Genomic DNA, 19,358 nt, shown 5'->3' with positions numbered 1-19,358 from the left:
AGAGTGCAGTAAATTTAGAGTAATCTTAGTGTCTGTTCTTTGCACTGCTGTACCATTGAGTTCATTAAACATTCTGTTTCAAACTTTGACTTGTATGTAATCAATGCTTTTTATTGATTATTTCATTTGACATATATGATGTGTTACTGTGTAAATGTAAGTACAATCAAATGTGACACTGGCATTGGAAGAGATATGAGAAGGTTAGTTAGACAGATCTGACCATGAAAACACAAAATCTCTTCTATTGACGTTTACCGTACATCACAGAGCCAGACAGATAATATAGTTCCTCATCTTCACACTCAAAAAACATGAAAGGTGTGTATAATTCAAATAGAATTTACTGTCAAATAGGCAACCTTGGTGGATAATTGAGTAACAGAAAAGCAAGCATTAAAGGATTCATTAAAAAAATAAAAAAAAATCTAAAGAAAAATAAAGTTTCATGCACAAAAAATTAAATAAGAAAAATACTTGCAATCCAAAAAAACATCAACACTACTTTATTATCTCCATTTGTTTTTGTGCACAGTTTAAAATTGTATATTTATCTAAAATATACATGCATTTATCACACAAATGTTCAAAAAATATTTTTCATGTCATTTAAACCATAAAGCTAGAGCAGGTGTATAATAATATAGCAAATATTCTTTATTCATCATCTGGTTCTTTCATCTAAAAGAAAAGGGTCTGATTTGGATTTCCAACCCAAATGTTTGCTGGTAATATTTGAACATTATCACGGGGAAAATTGTATAAAGAAAGATGTTTACATAACTAGATCAAAGATTCTCAACTTGAAAAGCCATTGGGGCCACATTCAAACCACAACAGATGCCATTTTTATATACATATCATATAATATAAGAGAGATTAGGGCTAGTTTTCACACGTTTACTCCTTTTAGAAACAAACCTTTAAGTCTTGGCAAAAAAAAACATGTAAGAAAAAGCTATTGACATTTTTGGGGCGGGATTTTACATAGAAACTGCCCCAAAAGAACTGTCCTTTTCTGCATATCGCTCCCTCCTTCCACATACCGCGGCGCCGTTTTGTGGCACGTTCTGCATAACGCAGCGGCCCCATTGGTGCCCGGCCCACTGGGAAAAGTCCCGGTTCTGTCAATGGCCAGTCCACGCCTGTTTTGACCGTTATTACCCAGGAAAAATGATACAGTTCATTTAAAAACATTGGCCTAAACGAGGGGGAAATTGTCACAAAGGGGACCTGCTATTTACTGTCCCTGATTTGAGTCGAATGCCTTGTTGAAATACTAAAAACTATATAAATGTAAAAAGCCATCTTCCACAACATCTGTATGTCTAGTGTATTATAGGCTATTAAATGACTTTTATAAAATATGAATAATATTTTATAATATTAAGAATGCGATAAAACATTCTATAATAATATTAATAATATAATTATATATTAATATTATATTATTTTAGTATTATTAATAATATATTTATTTATTTGTATGTGGATGCCATTTTCCACCAAAATAGTCCTAATTTTAATTGCTAGAATTACTTTAACAACTAGCTGCAGTCTCCCCTAAATGTAATAATATTTCATATGGAGTGTACTTTCCCATTGTCAGTTACTATGATGTTTTATTTGATGGCACGTTTTTTACGATAATGATAAATCAATAACAAGGCATTTCAGGTACCACATAATAAAAACTGATGGGCCAGATACGGCTCGCAGGCCGTCTGTTTAGTAAGGTCAAATTATAACAATAAAATACACCAGAAAAGAGTTCCTTACACGTAAATAACATATCATGACTTCACTTGTGGTGAAATAAGAGTGGTTTGACCATGCCAGCAAGAACCTTCGGAAGCTGTGACACAATGACCTCTGACATCATCTCTGGGAACTCCACTTTCATGGCATCTGCCTGGACGTATGTGCTCAGGCAGTAGAGGTTGACCTTCTTCACAATCTACACAATGATAAAGATGAGTCAATGTCACAGTTTAAGCTCTCCTGTCATGTTCTGTGCTATCTGATATACAACAAGTGACGTGGAAAACACACCTCATTAGTGTCATACTTTGATAATGATACATATGTGAGTTAAACTTTTAATGTACTTTGATGTGAACTTTATTAAATTACTTATTATTATTCACTCAAAAATAACAGATTATGCTTCCAGCATGCATCACTTAATCTTAGCATTAGTACTGTCTGCAGTACAATACATTACTTTGTATAACATTTCACTGATCTGCATGTAAACAATTAAAGGTGAAGTATGCCATTCCTGTGCCACTAGTAGCACCAAATGAAATTGCAAAATTAATGATTGTTTCCAAACAAGTTTCCTCAAGACTCCTACTGCTATTACTGCTCCGCCCCCATCACCACAGTTTAAGCCCAACTCTAAACTCACGCCATTGGTTGAGCCAAAAAATAATAATATTTCTAATTTAATTATCCATTACAATATGGAATTGTAAAATTGCAAAAGAAAAGTACAAATTAATAAATAAGGAAATAAATGTGTGGAAAAAAATTATGTATAAATAAATGAGGAAATAAATAGATGTGGAATGAAATAAATAATTGTGGTAAAAAATAAATAAGGAAATAAAAGTACAAATACAAATTTATGTCACATTTGCTAATTATTTATTCAATTCTATGTGCCTATTTTATTTTATTTATTTGCAAATTTATTTATTTAGTTTTAGTATTGGCAGTCTTGGTCCCCCATAACAGTTGTTTCTGCACATTAAATGGGGATAGGGCAAGTATAACATTGTGATAAATGACAAACTTAATTTTTTATGAAAATATAAATTAAAATAAAAAAGAAAGTAAAACTTTTCTGAGCTGAATATATTTAGACAAAGAAACAAACCCTTTCAGTTTACAGCCATTCTTTTTATCAGAGCACAGTAGTTGCCAAGACGGGGAACACGGCACATTCAGTTTGATCCTGTGATGCCACTAACAATAACAAGCCATGCCCACATTGCTACTGTGAAACCACATGCTACTGGAGGGGGTGATAACAGAACTTGTACAAAATCTCAGCCTATTGATGTGGGTCATTCTCAGGACATGGTGCCATTTCTGCTCCATTTGTGTCTCCATGACTTACTACTGATATAATTAACAGGATACTGTTACTGTTACTTAGTCGCATTATATGATACATTTAATTCTGTTTAGTGTGTCAAGTTATCTTTTATTAAAACATTTTATTTGTATTTATTTAGTTTTTCATAGGAATGTCAGGCTATTTGCCTGTCCCATTCATTACATTAAATTGTAAGGGAATATATACAGTATAAATATATATATATATTAGGGCTCTCAATCAATAACATTTTTTAACAGAGCCTTCACGTGTTATTGGAATCATCATAAATTCGAGTTTCCCACTCCGAAGTTGCACATGAAACGACCCCTCGAATCGTAATTATAACTGGGAAACTTGAGATAATTTTGATACTGGGAGGGGTCCTAAACTTTCAACATGGCAGAGGAGATACCAGTTTCTGTAGTGAATGACAAGTTTTGTTCATTTTTCTACATACATCTAAATGTTAGTGCTTTCCGTTTTGGTCATATTCCTTTATGTATATCAGCAACATTCTAAGCATGTTGTACATTAGCTTATATTTGACTAAAACTACATCATCATCAGCAAACTGACTGAGTAATATGCAGGGTTGGGTGGGTTACTTTTGAAATGTATTCCACTACAGATTACAGAATACATGCTGTAAAATGTAATTTGTAACGCAAATTTGATTACTCAAGGTCAGTAATGTAATCTAAATACTTTGGATTACTTCTTCAGCACTGGTAGATTTTTTTCACTTATGTTGAGTTTAAAAACTCTTTCAGTTCAGTAAGACAAAATACACATGTTAAAAATACATTCTCAGAAAAATCTAAATATCTTATCCAGAGTTGTTTCTAAAACAAGATCAATCAAATGTATCTTGTTTTAAGGATTTTTAGATATCTTTACATGAAAACAATAAAAAAATTATTATCAAGAATATGATTTTTTCTCTAATATCAAAGGTCTTACTAGAAAAAAATTAATTGTGATCCAACGTGAATTTTCTTGATAAAGAAACATGATCGTGTCTGCGAACATGTGCATGTAAAATGGCTACAAATAGCATTTTAGATTAGCATAAAGCTAACAATTTACACAAGGTTTATTTCTATTTCTTCTGCTCCAAACGTACTTCTCTGTCTGCTCGTATGAATGTAACACATCATAATAAAGTGTTTCACCGCTGATCAAATGCATTTTAGATCACATCATTTATATGTATAAATGTTTTCAATCTGAAAGGACTAAATATTAAATGAAACAAATGACAATAAAATACAAAATAATCTCTTCAGTAATCAAAATACTTTTTGAATGTAACTAATGTAATGTATTCTAATTGTGGAATACAGTTACTTATATTTTGTATTTTAAATACATAATCCCGTTACATGTATTCCGTTACTCCCCAACCCTCGTGATATGTATTATGGTGTCAAAATAAAATGTCATCATGAAATATGTGTGACCAAACCTGGCATCGTCCATGTTTCCTGTTCTTTCTGACAAAAAGCACTTGAACATGACGTACTCATAATTATCACTTCAGTAGTGGGAAGTAGGATAATTCTGATAGCACATGAAGGAATGATAAGTGCTAAAAGCCCATCTTGTTGGCAAAGACTATTTACACTAACTCCGCACATCATGCTGAGACCAAACTCAAGACAGCCACGACAAATTTATTTGGGGTCAACTGCTGGTCAAATGAAGCCTGGCATAATTGAATTTTTCACGATGGGGCAGAGATGTTAAACTGGTTAATGGGTTAGACGTTTAGTGGGCTAAGAGAATGGAGAACGGAGTAACTGCACTTCAGTAGTCTAGTAGAAACACAGGAGTTTATGATAAAATGCACAAGCACGTGCTGCTCTAGTGCTCTTTGTGGTTATTATGATTTTCCAACAAAATACCATGATGATACAATGGTTACCGTAGGAAAACAATGGCACATTTTTGTTAAGGAAAGTTGGGGTTAGATTTAGGGATAGGAGTTGGTGTAGGGTGTCCGTGGGACTCTAACTCAATATAAAGGCTGCAGTCATGTCACTACACTGTATGTTAGAATTTAAACTGGGGTGGAATAGTATCTGCCATTAATTGCACTTAGTGCAAAGATGCTTTCTGTTGCTTTTTACACTTTTAATTATAGGGTCCTCAGCATTTGAGGTAGTAATGATATATAACTTGGTAATTTGCTATGCTCTAAACACATAATTAGGATTGGGGTAATAGTTTCAGAATCCGCCATTGAAAACACCATATTTGTTTACCACTAATCTGCATAATGGTGGGAGGGCAGGGTGTGTCCCCATATGGTGACCCTCCCAAAGTCTTTAGAAGTTACAGCCCGGTACTTTGGGCCTGAGGTAGGAAAAATATTATTTTTTTATTATTATTTTTTTTATATATATAAAAATTAAGAAAAACAGAAACCTGAAATGTTCAGCCACAAATGGCAGGTTCCTCAGAATGACCAATGTATATTTAATTTAGTTCAGCTCCAAATTATTTACTCAGGCTGCATACCTCGTGCATGGCGTCCATGAGTTTGGTGAGGTGGTAGAATCTCTGGGAGCTGGCCACCACTCCTTTCTCCTTCATCTGGATGGCCTTAGTCAGCTCACAGATGTAGTTCTGTCTCATTTCATCAAACTGTGTCTGGCTCTTCAAGCCCTCCAGAGGTACTGTCACACACATAAACACCAGGATTCATAGAGTCCCGCAGCAACCCATCCCCTTAAGCTAACCAACCCCAACCCTTAGCCAGAGTTTCGCAGATTGAGGTCTAGACATAATTGCTAACATCACTTGCAACAGCTTTTATTACAGTATGTTGGTTTCAAAACTCTGTAAAATGTGTTTAAACTTGTAGTTAATTTATCTAATAGTGCCAACTAAAACATCCTGGCAAAGAAAAAGAAATAAAAACATCCACTCTCCATGTAGAGGAACTGTAGGCTGTTCTTTGGCATTACTGCTGTTCTTTTCTTATATGGGAAGTGTTAGTTTGGAATGTGAAACTTAGTTTTGTTGGACTTAGTTTGGAATACAAACACCAATGTTTTCAAGGTCTGGCAGCCTTGCAGAACACTTATCTCACTCTGTCTATCTTCTCCTGTGGACTGGCATGGTGCCAGTGTGTTAAATTTGTACAGATTGTTATTATTCCTTCCTAGAACACTGATCATAAGGTACCGGTCAGGGAAAGTTTTATGGTTCAGAGGTAGAACACTGAGGTTATTTTGTTACCAGTATTGAGGAGCATCAAAGCCTTCATGCACAGAAACTCCTCCTTGGTCACTTGCAGGTTGGCAAACTCCTGTGGAATGAATTGCATAGCCAAGCACAGGTCGTAGATCGGAGACCTCTTCAGCTGATCACTACAATTAAAAGAACATTATTAGAACACTGAATATGTACAAATTTAAATAGTGGTTGTTGTTGGTTTTTTACTTTTTTTTTTTTTGTATATAGTTCTTAAAATCATAGTATTAGTGAAAGGAGGTTCATAACCTTCAGAAATGTTGTTTGTCCACATTGCTGCAAGTAATAGAGTTCCAGCCTAAATTAAGACATCATTCAGATAATTTGAAACTAAATATTGGTTTGGTTAACTGTTATTTCCCATACATTCATGGAAATGTATATATCTAATAGTGTGTTCCCTCCAAAGAAAATGGGATTTGTTCCTATATTATTTTACAAAATGTAAAGGGACAGCATTCGTACCCTTTTTGTGGAAAATGCAATGAAAAATTAGTCATAACTCAAATACCTTTATATTGAATTACCCGCTTACAGATTTTGACTTTGTTGTTTTCACTGTTACTCACTGACTTAGGACGAGGTCTGGCGCAAAGTACATGTACTCAGTGGTGACATTTTGAAAGGACCTCCAACCCAGCGAGAACACCATTAAACTCATCCAGGAATACTGGATCAGCGTCATCTGGTCGTTGATGTGCAAAGTGCGAAAACCTTTTAAACACAAATGTAGAAGAAAAATCTTAACCATTGGCCACGTTTACATTCATGCCTTTTTTCTATTTAGAGACATATTCTGGTTCAGCCATTATTTGGAAAAATGCTCCACAGCTTTTGGAATATTCCTATATATGTTTAATCAGAATATTCAGAAATAAATTTGATAAATTTGATCTTATCCTGCTATTCTCTAATGACAATACGGAAGATGTTTGCTCTTGTTATTTATCATGCTGCATTGTTTTATTCTATGAGGTAATTTAATAAACCTACTAACTCTTATTTAAGTCCCTGACAATAGCACACAAGAGCACAATCATTTTAAACCAAAACAAACTGTTGGTCATGAGATTGTGTTTTTTTTTTTCTTTTAAGATGAAAAAATTTGTTCTACTCCAAATATAATACGTTTCCTTCATTGCTTAACCATTGACAGCTGCTTTCTCATGTAGCACAAATAATTACTTTTGTTTGTGTATTCTCAAATAAAATAAAAAAAAGTCCATAACAAGGGATATTCCGATTGTGTTAGCATGATATGGAATTCAAATTAACACAGGCATACACCAACTGTCTTATTCTGAAATCTGGAAATGAGAATATTGGCTTAATCAGGTTATGGCAATCGGGTTACTGCATGTACATGACACATTGTACATCAGACTTTGACAAAAACATTTTTATATAAGAATACTCCTGTGCATGTAAATCTAAACATTAACTATGTTTGCATGCACAACAAATATGGTTCATATTCTGGTTAAGCCATAGCTATTGGCTTAATCTGGCTTTGGCAATCAGGTAATTTAAATAACACTTTGGCCACGTCCACACTAATCCATTTTGTTTTTTTATATACATTGATTTGGGGCCACGGTAGCTCAGCGAGTAAAGACGCTGACCACCACCCCTGGAGTTGTGAGTTCGAATCCAGGGCGTGCTGAGTGACTCCAGCCAGTTCTCCTAAGCAACCAAATTGGTCCAGATGCTAGGGAGGGTACAGTCACATGGGGCAACCTCCTTGTGGTTGCCATAATGTGGTTCTCACGCATGGTGAGTTGTCCATGACTATGTCTCCGCGGTAACGCGCTCAGCAAGCCATCTGATAAAATGCATGGATTGACAGTCTCAAACGCAGAGGCAACTGAGATTCATCCTCTGCCACCATGAGGATTTAAAGCGCATTGGGAATTGGGCATTCCAAATTGGGGAGAAAATACAAAATTATAAAAATACATTGATTTGCTACGTTTACACCTCTCATTCACACTGGATTGGCATTTTCCTCCAAAATGGACACTTTCAGAAATGCTCTCCTTAACCGCATACTTGTTGGATGTTAGGAAACTGAAAACCAGGTACCCAGTGGCCAAAGGGGTATGTGTTGTTTGGCATATGGGCAAATGTGAGCTCCATTTTCTGAGTAAAATGTGCATGCAGGGGCGCCAAAAGTGAGTTGTGATGCGAGTTTTTTTCAGCTCTGGATGTAATACAGTGAGAGAATGGATATTTTATAAACTTTACTCCCCAAACCTAAACCTAAACCTAACCATTAGTGGACCAAAAATGAGATGTTAGAGTGAAAAATTAAACCTACAAATGATGCTCGTCACTGATTATGCCAATGTAATTACTTTCTGGTTTCAATGCGGGATGCGGTCTTGGGTCTCCCACACTACCGACGCAACACACTTACAGTCATACCACAGTAAACACTCTTGAGTCGATAAAAAAAAGTCTGATAGGAGATTGTCAGTGAGATGGCATAATGTGGCCGAAAAAACATGACTACTTCCCGTGTGACCATTGACACATCATTCACACATTTACATTTCTTTAACTAATTTCTTCATCCACTCGGATGGAGAGAGCTATTTCATTTCAGTGGCTGTCCAAATTTGATGATATTTCTTTCCATAATGTAGATAATGCCTATTTGTGACTCCCACATCACAGACAAACTCAACTGGCATGGAGTAATTGCGTCAGCTTTTTCAGAACTTTGTGATTGGCTCAAGCTCTTAGACAAAAGACTTATTATCTCAGAGCGCCCTAACCTCGCAGGTAATTGCAGTGATCTTCATCTGGTTCCCCAAACCATCCCCTGGTTAATGGATGGTGAATGCTTGCCTGTCGTAGCTGCTAATGTCAGTTATACCAGTTCTACAAGTGTTACCTGGAAGTGACTTGGACCATCTGACAATCCAGAGCAGCTGCCTCTCGCAGAGTCTGTTGAGACTGTTGAGGAGAAGGTGGGGAAGCTCTGGTTGCGAGCTGTCATAGCCAGAGAAGACTATCTGTGGCTCAATGCTTTCCAGAATATTGATCATCTGTGGAGACAGCTGTAGCTCACGGATCACTGGTAGAGAGGGCATGGAGGACAGAGTTTGACCCTCAGCCATCAGGGCTATCGGGCTCTGGAACATTAGCGATGGATTCAAACCCATGACCTTCAAACCACCAAACCGCTTCATCTTACGGCCTTTAACACAATAACATACTTTAATAAGTGCAAACGAAAAATCACTATCCAATGAAACTTAATATGCCACTGCAAGTTAGATATTTATAGTTATAATATATAGTATACATATTAAATAATGTATATGCAACTGATCGCATACTAACAGTTGCTTGAATCATGGACAAGATTTATATTCCTGGGAATACTTTTAAAGTGCTTTTATGTGCTTTTCAAAGCTTGACAGCCCCAATCGACTTTCACTTTCATTGAATGTAAAAGAGAAGCTTGAACATCCTACTGTAGATCTCCTTTTGTGTTCAAAGAATGAAAGTCATACCACTTTGAAGCGGCATGAGTAACAATGACAGTTAACTTTTGGCTGAAATACCCCTTTAAGATTTCTCTTTAGAAATGATTTAGCATCTTACAGAATAGTAAAACTGTCCATTAATATCCATTAAGTCCAAGAAGCTCAAGAAACTACATATACTGTATTCCAATATGCAAAACAATCCAAGATACCTCCAAGCATCATCCCTGCCTGGTAGCACTTTCTAAGACGACAAGCAGGACAATTTTTCCTCCTGATTTTATCAACAATACAGTCATTGCGTCCTGCACACAGGTAGTTATGGTGACCTAAATGAGAGAAGAGGAAAAAACAAACTGTCAACAGTCCAAGAAAAAACATTCACAACCTTTGAATGTCAGTGAGCAAAAAAGTAATATATAAACACAAATGCACTTAAATTATTCCAGTCTCCATCTGAAATCATTGAAAGAACATCTCATTTTAAAGGAAGATGACAATTTGGAGAGTTAAGCCATGGGAGGGGGGAAGGGAAAAAGGTAGACAAGTGAATTGGTTCAAGCAAGGCTGACAGGGCAGAGTGACATGGCCATGGTCAAACATAGTGGCTCTTACATATCTGTCCTCAAAGATAAGGAGAATAACAAGAGAACACTGTGAACGCTGGTCCAAATGATAATTACTCTCCTCTGGGACACTCTATACACCGTGACTTATTCACACTGAAACTTGATCTGAAACTTTAGTGCAATAACACATTACGAAAAACAAAATGACGAGAGTAGCAGAGTGTTGTGTTTGTACTCACCCTCCACAGCTCTCTTGAAAAACACCTTGCAGCTTCCACAAGTAAGAACTCCATAGTGACATCCCGAAGCCTCATCTCCACATATAACACACAGTCTTTGAGGTGGAACCCTGAATGTAAGCAAGAAATAATGTTCTTTGGGTGGGATAAGCAAGAATGGTAGACAAATTCTAAACCAGTGGGTGATTCTCATTAAAACCTATAAAAAAATCTGGTCATGTTTAATCCTAAATCAATTCCAAAAAATTGCATTATGACATTATCTTCAGGACATTTAGTTGATAGGTTTAATGAGAATCACTCCATCAACGGTTGGGTCGTGACCCAAAAATCGTAGATCTTTTCTGACTGGGCCGCAGGGAAAAATAATGCTTGTTTTACTGTGAAGAATAAAATGAAACTAACCGTACAAACATGTAAAGAAACATAAATATGCTTTTCAACTTTGAAAAGGGAGGAAACACTTCCCATACAGGTATATTGTGTTATTGATGTTAACAGCCATGCTTCCAATACAAACTTTGGTGCAAATTCATCTGTCACTTGGTGATGTGGCTAATTCTAATATATTTTTTTCTAATATTTTTTCAAGTCAAGTCAAGTTTAGTTAAGTGAAGTTCATGTTTATGTTTTGTTGACGTTTAAAGTTAAGGTTCTTGGATATCACTTTTGTAAATAAACTGCACTTGGGATCATCGCACTTCATTGTCATCTCTGTGTCTACCTTGTAGCTAGCCAACGTTAGAGAATTCTCGACCAACCAAGATGAACCCAGCAATTCAACTTCTTTGCCTACGCCAAGTAAACATTTCCAATGCCACATTCCTCCCTCGTGCTCTCAGGCCGGGGAGCCCCCGGCATGACGTACACCCCCCCTTTCCAAGGGCTTTCCTGCCCTGTCTGCCGGCAGGTCATCCCCATCTACCTGGATGAGGGAAGGGACAAGGGCAAAAAAAAGGCACCTACACACCGTAACGGCGATCGTGCCAAATTTAACAAAACATTTTAAAAAAGAAAGGGAAAGGCCAACACGGAGCAGCAGTGGGAGAGAGAACAAGAGAGACTTATTCGCCGGTTCTCTGATACACTGTAGCTTGGTCCCCGGCCACTCCTCCACCCTCTAGCGGACGACAGCCGCACCTCCCCTGGTGGATCGGTGGCAGTCCACCGGCCTCTGGTGGACGGAATGCCCTGCCGTGTTTTTGTTGGACAGTAGGGGTCTCCCCTGCCCCTTGCAGCGGTAACAGCTCCAGGTGGTAGGTTGGGAGCCCCTCCTCCCCTCGCAGTCAGCGGCCATTCCTCCAGTTTCATGCGGCCGGGCTCCTCCCTCCTCCGGCGGATGGCCGCAGCTGCTCCTTTCGGTTGGATGTAGCGGCAAGAAATCCACTACGGTGCATCCCTCCTCCTTCCTGAATTTCGGCACCAGTGTAAAGGGATTAATGGAAAGGAGGAGGTGAGAACCAGCTTGAGAATATAAATAATATTTTAATAAACATTTTTAACAAAAAGACAAACACACAAAGGGTCAGACAGCTGTCTGTAAATCTCTCTCTCTGTCCCACTGCAGTCTCCAGTCAGCCTTTATCCCTCTCTGAGGCTTGATTAGCCTGATTAGGGTCTGGGTGTGTGGAATCACGACCCGGCCCCACCCTCCGCCCTGCCACAATCTGTTTCCGCTTTGGACTGAATGAGAAAATCTCTTCCCTGAAGCCAGGCGATCATAGTCCCAGCAGCCTGGCTCAGTATATCGACCTTGCCCTAATAATATGTGGTTCATCGTTCACTGTGGGGGAGGTGATGCAAAGACAGAGATCCACATCATGGCCGCCAAGCCAGAGTTCCACGTCATGGTTGCCAAGTCAGAGTCCCATACTATGGTCGCTGAGCTTGCGCCACCTTCTGCCCCAGATCCCCACGCCTCGGTCTGCTCCATGCCATGTCACAGCCACGCTTCGGTCTGCTCCATGCCATGTCACAGCCACGCTTCGGTCTGCTCCATGCCATGTCACAGCCAAGCTTAAGTCTGCTCCATGAAATGTCTCAGGCTCACCTCTGGTCAACAAGCCAACGCCCACATCTGCCAGGTCCAAAGGACCAGTGTTGCAAGCCTTGTCTGTCCCAGAGCCAGCATTGCAAACCTTGTCCGTTCCAGAGCCATCTCTCACTGTACTATTTGAGATGGAACTGTTTCCTGCCCTTGTGCCCATCCTGAGTTCTCCTGATCAGCCGGTTCCCCCAAGCCACCGGCTCGATCATCGCCCTCTGAGATATCCCAGACATGGATTTTCGAACCTCTGACTCCACCTAGACCCCCTGAGCCCTGGACCCTGCCTTGGCCTGTCAATCCCTCGACATCTCCTTGGCTCAATGTTCCCACAGCTCCACCACGGTCCTTAAGCCTGTCGGCTTTATGGGGGTCCCGCATCCCTCCAGCTTCTCCTTGGTCAGTCGGTCTCCTGGCTCCGCCTTGGCTCTCCGATCCTCTGGCTACGCCTCGTCTCTCCAATCCATCAGCTCCACCGGGGACCTCCATCCCTACGGCTCCGCCTTGGTTATCAGCCCCACCAGCTCTGCCTCAGTCTTTCGATCCCCAAGCTCTGCCTTGCTCCTCCGAACCTCCAGTGCCGCCTTGGTCCTCCCTGCCTCCTACTCCACCCTGGCCCTTCAAGTCTTCACTACTCTCCAGGTATCCAGTTCTAAATGGCCCCGCACCTCGAGCCTCTCATGGCTCCACTCCCCAAGGGCTCCGCCCTGGTCTCATGCTCCATGCCATGTTTTCACCAGATCACGCCCCACACCTTGTTGCACCATATTTCCATGTCCCACCACGTAACTACTTCAAGTCGCCACTCTGTGTTTTTGTTTTGGGGTGTCGGAAGCTGCCCCTAGTTGGGGATATGTTAGGGTTGTTGGTGTAATGTTGGTTCTATAGTCAAGTCATGTTTACATTTTGTTTCATAGTCAAGCCAAGTCATGTCAAGTTTAGTTGTCAAGTTCATGTTTATGTTTTGTTTCACATTGTTCACAAGTAAGGGTTCTTGGATATCACTTTTGTAAATAAACTGCGCTTGGGATCATTGCACTTCATTGTCATCGTCTCTGCGTCTACCTTGTTGCCAGCCAATGTTACATCAGTTCAAAATAATTGCAAAAATTGCTTTGGGTAAAGTTTTTTTTGTATATATGTACAGAATATATAGATTAGTATACTATTTTATGAGTTGCATTTCAAACATTGATTATATAAACATAATAATATATGATGATATATTAATATAATGATATTTGTATATATTCAAAAAAAAATTATGAATTGCGTTTCAAACACTGATTATATAAACATAATAATAATATAAAATAATATATTAATATAATGATATTTGTATATTATAAAATATAATTGTTATGAATTGCATTTCAAACACTGATTATATAAACATAATAATAATATAAAATAATATATTAATATAATTATATTTGTATATATTAATAAATATTTTCTTTATGAGTCGTGTTTTAAACATTGATTATATGAATATAACAATAATATATAATAATATATCAATATAATTATATTTTTATTTATTATTTACTATAAATTTGTATAAGTTGCATTTAAAACATTGATTATATAAATAAAATAATAATATATAATAATATACAAATATAATGATATGTGTATATTATTACATATACATCTTTATGGGTGGCATTTCAAACATGTATTTATATCCAATTATTAATATATAATGTTATAGCATTTCATGTTTATGGAAACATTTTAACATGCTAATGGATAATTGTTGCTTTAGAAATAATAAAAAATCGAATTCCTTACATTCAAAATATAATTCTGCATTCTGTTTGCTACCTCAATTCAAATTCAAAAATGTTAACGTTTTTAAAATCACTTCTGAATGATGCACTGCCACTGCAACACCATGTCAGTCTTACCCAGGGAATGTAGTGTATGATGTCAGTGAGCGCTGGGTGAAGCTGTCGGGTGGAGAATAGCCAGCTTGTTCATCGTTCACATTAGACTGATACCAGAACTGAGAATCCGCTGGGGACTGCTGAACCACCCATTTAGACATGTCATTTTTAGGCATCATTGCAGTTGCTCTCGTTCCATCGAAACTCAACATACCCCTACCGAGAGAAGGAGATGCTCTTCTCTGAGATGTCAAAACCAGTGCGTTAGGCTGATTCGTGTCCAGTTGAAAGTTAGAAGAACTGTCCACAACGACATGTTGGGCAGCTTGCGATGAGAGCAAAGTTGACTTGTCTGCAATATACCCACACTGCTGTTTCCTTTCGCTCGGGTCGTAGCAGCTATCCAGAGTACTGACGCTTAACCCGAGGTCGAAATCAGTGCGGGGTGCTTCCATTATTAAATGTTGCTCCTTCTCGTCTTTGATACCCGCACTCATGTCTGAGTTCTCCTGCACATCCATCTCCTTAAGCGCTTTGTTTGATATCGCGCTCCACTGGTCGGGTGCGACTTTCAGAAATTCCTCCATGTGATCAGTATAAGGTTTGTTATCGAGTGCCATATCAAGAGCAGAATGCTGTGAGAGCGCGTGGCTGCTTGATCCAGGCACGCTGCTGCGTGAAGACCCCGCGTCTCCAAAATTACGCACGGAGACTCTGCCGTGCCCCAAACCTCCGTCCGTGTATTTCTCCATTAAATCACCTACTCCTCTCCTAATCTCTGTGGAATCAGCGAGGGAAGTGTTCACGGTGTCCATTATTAGTTTTAGTGTCAATGTTTTGTTTGGAGTTAAAAGCACAAATCTAATCCGTAAATCCTCACTGTTCGGATGGAGGTTATGATCTGTGGCGAATAAAACCTTCTCAAATAATTCCTCCTTGTGGAGAGAGGCAGTACAAAAGAGTGCGTGCGACTTATTCCTAAATCTAAAACCACAAATTCACAAAAAAAAAAAAAAAAAAAAAAAACTTTATAAAATCTTAATACAAATAAATAAACTCTGCGTTTTGACAGCTATTTAAAACTATATTTTCACTGTTTTCAAAATATCCTTCAATTGTAGACTGATTCATGAAAAGATTTCAGAACAATTGCCTATGTTTTAAAACAAGTCACAATTAAACTGAATTGCTCACCAACTGAGTGCAAGTCAATATAATAAAATCAAAATGAAAGAGTGTGATTAATGCCCTGCTGAACAGAAATAGCATCATGGAAAAAATGGTTATGCATGATCTAGTGAAATAAAAAAAAAAGCTGAAAAATTATTTAACATGCCCAGATATTCCAACAAGCTCCACAGAATGTGTTCAGCACAAGAGCTCAGAGGAGAGATTCCTTTCTTATTTATCTCTTCAGAAGTTACCCATGCATGCGCTTGAACCCTTGAAATGAACACTAGTGTTTCCACATTGAATGCAATCAGTATATCTATCTATCTATCTATCTATCTATCTATCTATCTATCTATCTATCTATCTATCTATCTATCTATCTATCTATCTATCTATCTATCTATCTGTCTATATATCATCGTCTGTTTCTCTGTCTGTCTGTCTGTCTGTCTATAAGAAAGCAAAACAAATTAATAAATTAAGCTTTCTGACTGAAGAAAAGCTAACATAACTCTAGGAGCATTAACAACCAGATTTCTTACAGCACGGGTACAGTTGTAACACAGTGTTTCATCTGTCCCCAGCTGGTCACCTAGCATGTTTACCATATTTTCTCTGTGATCTCATATCCTAGGATGTCCCTGTGGAGATACTTAAAGGAGAACACGAGGAATCAGGTTCCTTCACTCAGGTGAGTAGGCTTTTATTACAATGCTTGGCTTGATTGGGCACCACAATACGCCTGCCTCTCAAAAATTCAGCTTCACAGTAAATTAACAATAAACTTCAGATTCACAGTAACTCTTTAGATTAATGCAGCTCTCCCTGTGCACACTGAAATTAGAGACAGGTGTTAGACATAATTTTGCTCAGGTGCAAGCCCCTCTCTCTCTCCGGATGGACAATTGACCATGCCCCCGCTGCCTCATATCCCCACCGCCAGACTCAGGCCAGGCAGGCATCCGGACTGCCTACCACTCTCCCCCATCTACGCTCCCAGTCTGTGGACCACCTTGAACTTAAATGGCTGAAGAGCCAGATACCAACGGGTAATCCGCACGTTGGTGTCTTTCCTGGGGTGGAACCATTGGTGTGGGGCATGATCCGAGCAGAGGGTAAAGGCTCACCCCAGCAGGTAGTATCGTGAGTATTAGTGACCTCAATGGGTTGTTGCCACTTGGCAAGTAATTTAGAGGTTGATGTTGGGAGTAATACTAGTACCTTATCTCCCGGTGCAAATTCCCTTAGCTGAGTTCCCCTGTCATACAGTCGGTGCTGCCATTCTTGAGCTTGGAGCAAATGACAGATTATTTTGAAGAGTGCCTCTGCAACACTACGTGCTGAGGCTGCCGCCTCTCCCCTTATCTTGTCATTCTGATGTGGAGCTGTCGAGGACGGCCCGGGCTCCGTTGATTGCAACCGGTGTCCACCAATGCTTGGTGAGTACCCCCCTTGACACTTACCTGTATGCTCCGACCCGATCGGGGGCAGCCTGCGGGATGTCAGAGACCCGCACCTCCAGCACACTGGCCCAGGCTCCTACGCCCGCACTTGTGTCGGTGGGCACTCCCACCTGAGGGGAAGGGTGGCGATGCATCGGGGCAGGGGAAGGTGTTGCCTCCCATGCCCGGAGAACTGGCCTCAGGAATCCTCCTCACCTGCGGGGGGCAGGAACTGATCCTGGGGAGAGAGCAGAGTGAGAGGGAAGAGGGGAGGGGGGTGAGACAGGGGAAAACATAGGGAGAGGAGAGAGAGAGTAGAAGGGCTCTTCTGCCCTCGGGATCACCGCCATATGGTCCTCTCGACGTCACGGTCCCCCACTAGCAGCCATCTCCTGGACGTCCTGGAGCCTTTGGCCAAAGGCGAACAGGCAGTCAGATCTTTCCAACTTCAGGCTCCGGAAGAGTTGCCGGTTACCTTCCGGACTTCGACCAACCCATTGCAGAATGGCCTTCTTTAAGTCTGCATATGCCAGGAGGCTCGTTTCCGGCAGTTGTTGAGCTCGCGAGCTGGGCTTTGCCGGACAACAGCAGGATGAGAAGAGACGCCCATTGGGCACGCGGCCAGCCCCAGATCTCAGTGGAAAGCTCAAACAAATCCAAGAAGGCTTCTGGATCGTCCGCCGCCCCCATTTTCTGTAACGCGGGCTGGGGCAAAGGGAAACATACAGTTTTTCAACGGTCTGCCTGTTCCAAATGTTCGGTCTACCCTACTTGAGCAAATTATTCCCAAGTGCTGTATGTGTTTTAGGCCTTATAAAGAGAGATTCTATGTGATTTTATGATTATGAACAGGAACAGTTCGAAGTCATAGCCAGCTGCAAATGAATGAAAGCAAACAGAATTGCACTAAATGATCAAGGTGAAACGTGTCATTTTTGCACCTCTAGCGTCACCAAACGCAATTAGAACAATAATTGCTATGTTTGGAGTAGCATACAACCATACTACTATTTATGCTGTATATACTGTAAATACAGCAGAAATAGTAAGAGTTTTACAGTTAAAAATGAATTCTAGAGAGTATTAAATTGGACAATAATCTTTGTAGTTCATGATGCGTCATTAATTAGATCAATTTTCCTGACAGCAAAGTTGTTAATTTAGTCAAGATTTGAACTAATATAGATTGCTTCAAAGCTAAAGGACATGGACTAAAACCACAGAAGTATAATTTTGATTTCATGGGTCCTTTAACACTTAGGGATAGGGGCTTGTTCAGATCCCAACACTATGTATGTGCAACAGTAATAACAAATAGCACATATCATCAAACTGGAAAAACTCCTAAAATTATTGCAACACTGTTGCCTCTGTATGTGGTTGATCTGATCTTTCAGACTTCACTGTAACAGTTGCTCAGCCTTGGCTCTACGATATTACCCACATCACAAAAACACCACAATCACTACTGCTGTCAGAACCAGTAATCAAATCTTTTTAAAGATGTCTAGTAATTACCAACAGCCCAATGCCGACAACATTTTCCTGTTCTTCAAATCTAATTCAAAGTCCTTCTCTCACACACTTTTCATGTCAGAGTCCTCTGCTGAGTATGTCAACGTGACCAAGCGTGTTCTTGTGCTCCTTTTCCTGCATCTCCAAAGCAATACTTCTGGTCACCTTGACAACGGACATCCACACTTCAATGAGATATGATATGACATGATTGATCTTAAACTCTGGCATTAAAAACCCTGAAAAATTGGATCCAGTGTGGTACCAGGATATTCAGATGACAATCAATCATTACTTATCATATCATTACTTAGCATATCAATATTGATGATTGATAAACTGTAAAATGTCCCCTTTGGTCACCATGGTTCATTCACACAATATACAATCATTTTAACTCAGATAAATAGTTTATGGCCATTTGTTTATTTACCTGGTAGTGGCGAACCGTACAGTCAGTCAGACATTGTCACACAATTACTCTTACATTTTGTTTTAATTATTTATTAGCATCTGTCAATCATTTTTACATTTAAAAAAAATCAAATGTGATTAAAGTAATATTAAATTAAATATAATTTAATATAGTTCAGTTTAATTTAATTTAGATAAGTTTAATTTAATTTAAT

The 19,358-nt window shown here is 39.1% G+C and overlaps 1 protein-coding gene across 1 annotated transcript; it reads right to left on the bottom strand.

Moving 5' to 3' along the window:
* Positions 1–113: 113 nt before the first annotated feature.
* pgr (progesterone receptor) lies at positions 114–15,478 on the bottom strand. Its single transcript, XM_052097670.1, has 8 exons — positions 14,621–15,478; positions 10,667–10,776; positions 10,071–10,187; positions 9,261–9,566; positions 6,934–7,078; positions 6,350–6,480; positions 5,627–5,784; positions 114–1,957 (listed from the first exon to the last, which is right to left on the bottom strand). The coding sequence occupies exons 1-8, from the start codon at positions 15,412–15,414 to the stop codon at positions 1,802–1,804; spliced, it is 1,917 nt and encodes a 638-aa protein (XP_051953630.1). The 5' UTR covers positions 15,415–15,478; the 3' UTR covers positions 114–1,801.
* Between the last annotated feature and the right edge of the window lie 3,880 nt (positions 15,479–19,358).

This window comes from Xyrauchen texanus, chromosome 29, assembly GCF_025860055.1.
Source record: "Xyrauchen texanus isolate HMW12.3.18 chromosome 29, RBS_HiC_50CHRs, whole genome shotgun sequence".
Lineage (NCBI taxonomy): Eukaryota > Metazoa > Chordata > Actinopteri > Cypriniformes > Catostomidae > Xyrauchen > Xyrauchen texanus.
The sequence above is the reverse complement of the archived record's forward strand: the minus strand, read 5'-3'. Positions and strand labels throughout refer to the sequence as shown.

Bases quoted from the DNA above. Each gene is read 5' to 3' on its own strand.
- pgr (XM_052097670.1), bottom strand. From the start codon at position 15,414: ATGGACACCGTGAACACTTCCCTCGCTGATTCCACAGAGATTAGGAGA. The intron at 10,777-14,620 runs GTAAGACTGACA...GCTTACATTCAG, and splicing joins TCATACACTACATTCCCTGG to GGTTCCACCTCAAAGACTGT. The intron at 10,188-10,666 runs GTGAGTACAAAC...TCTCTCATTTAG, and splicing joins TTTCAAGAGAGCTGTGGAGG to GTCACCATAACTACCTGTGT.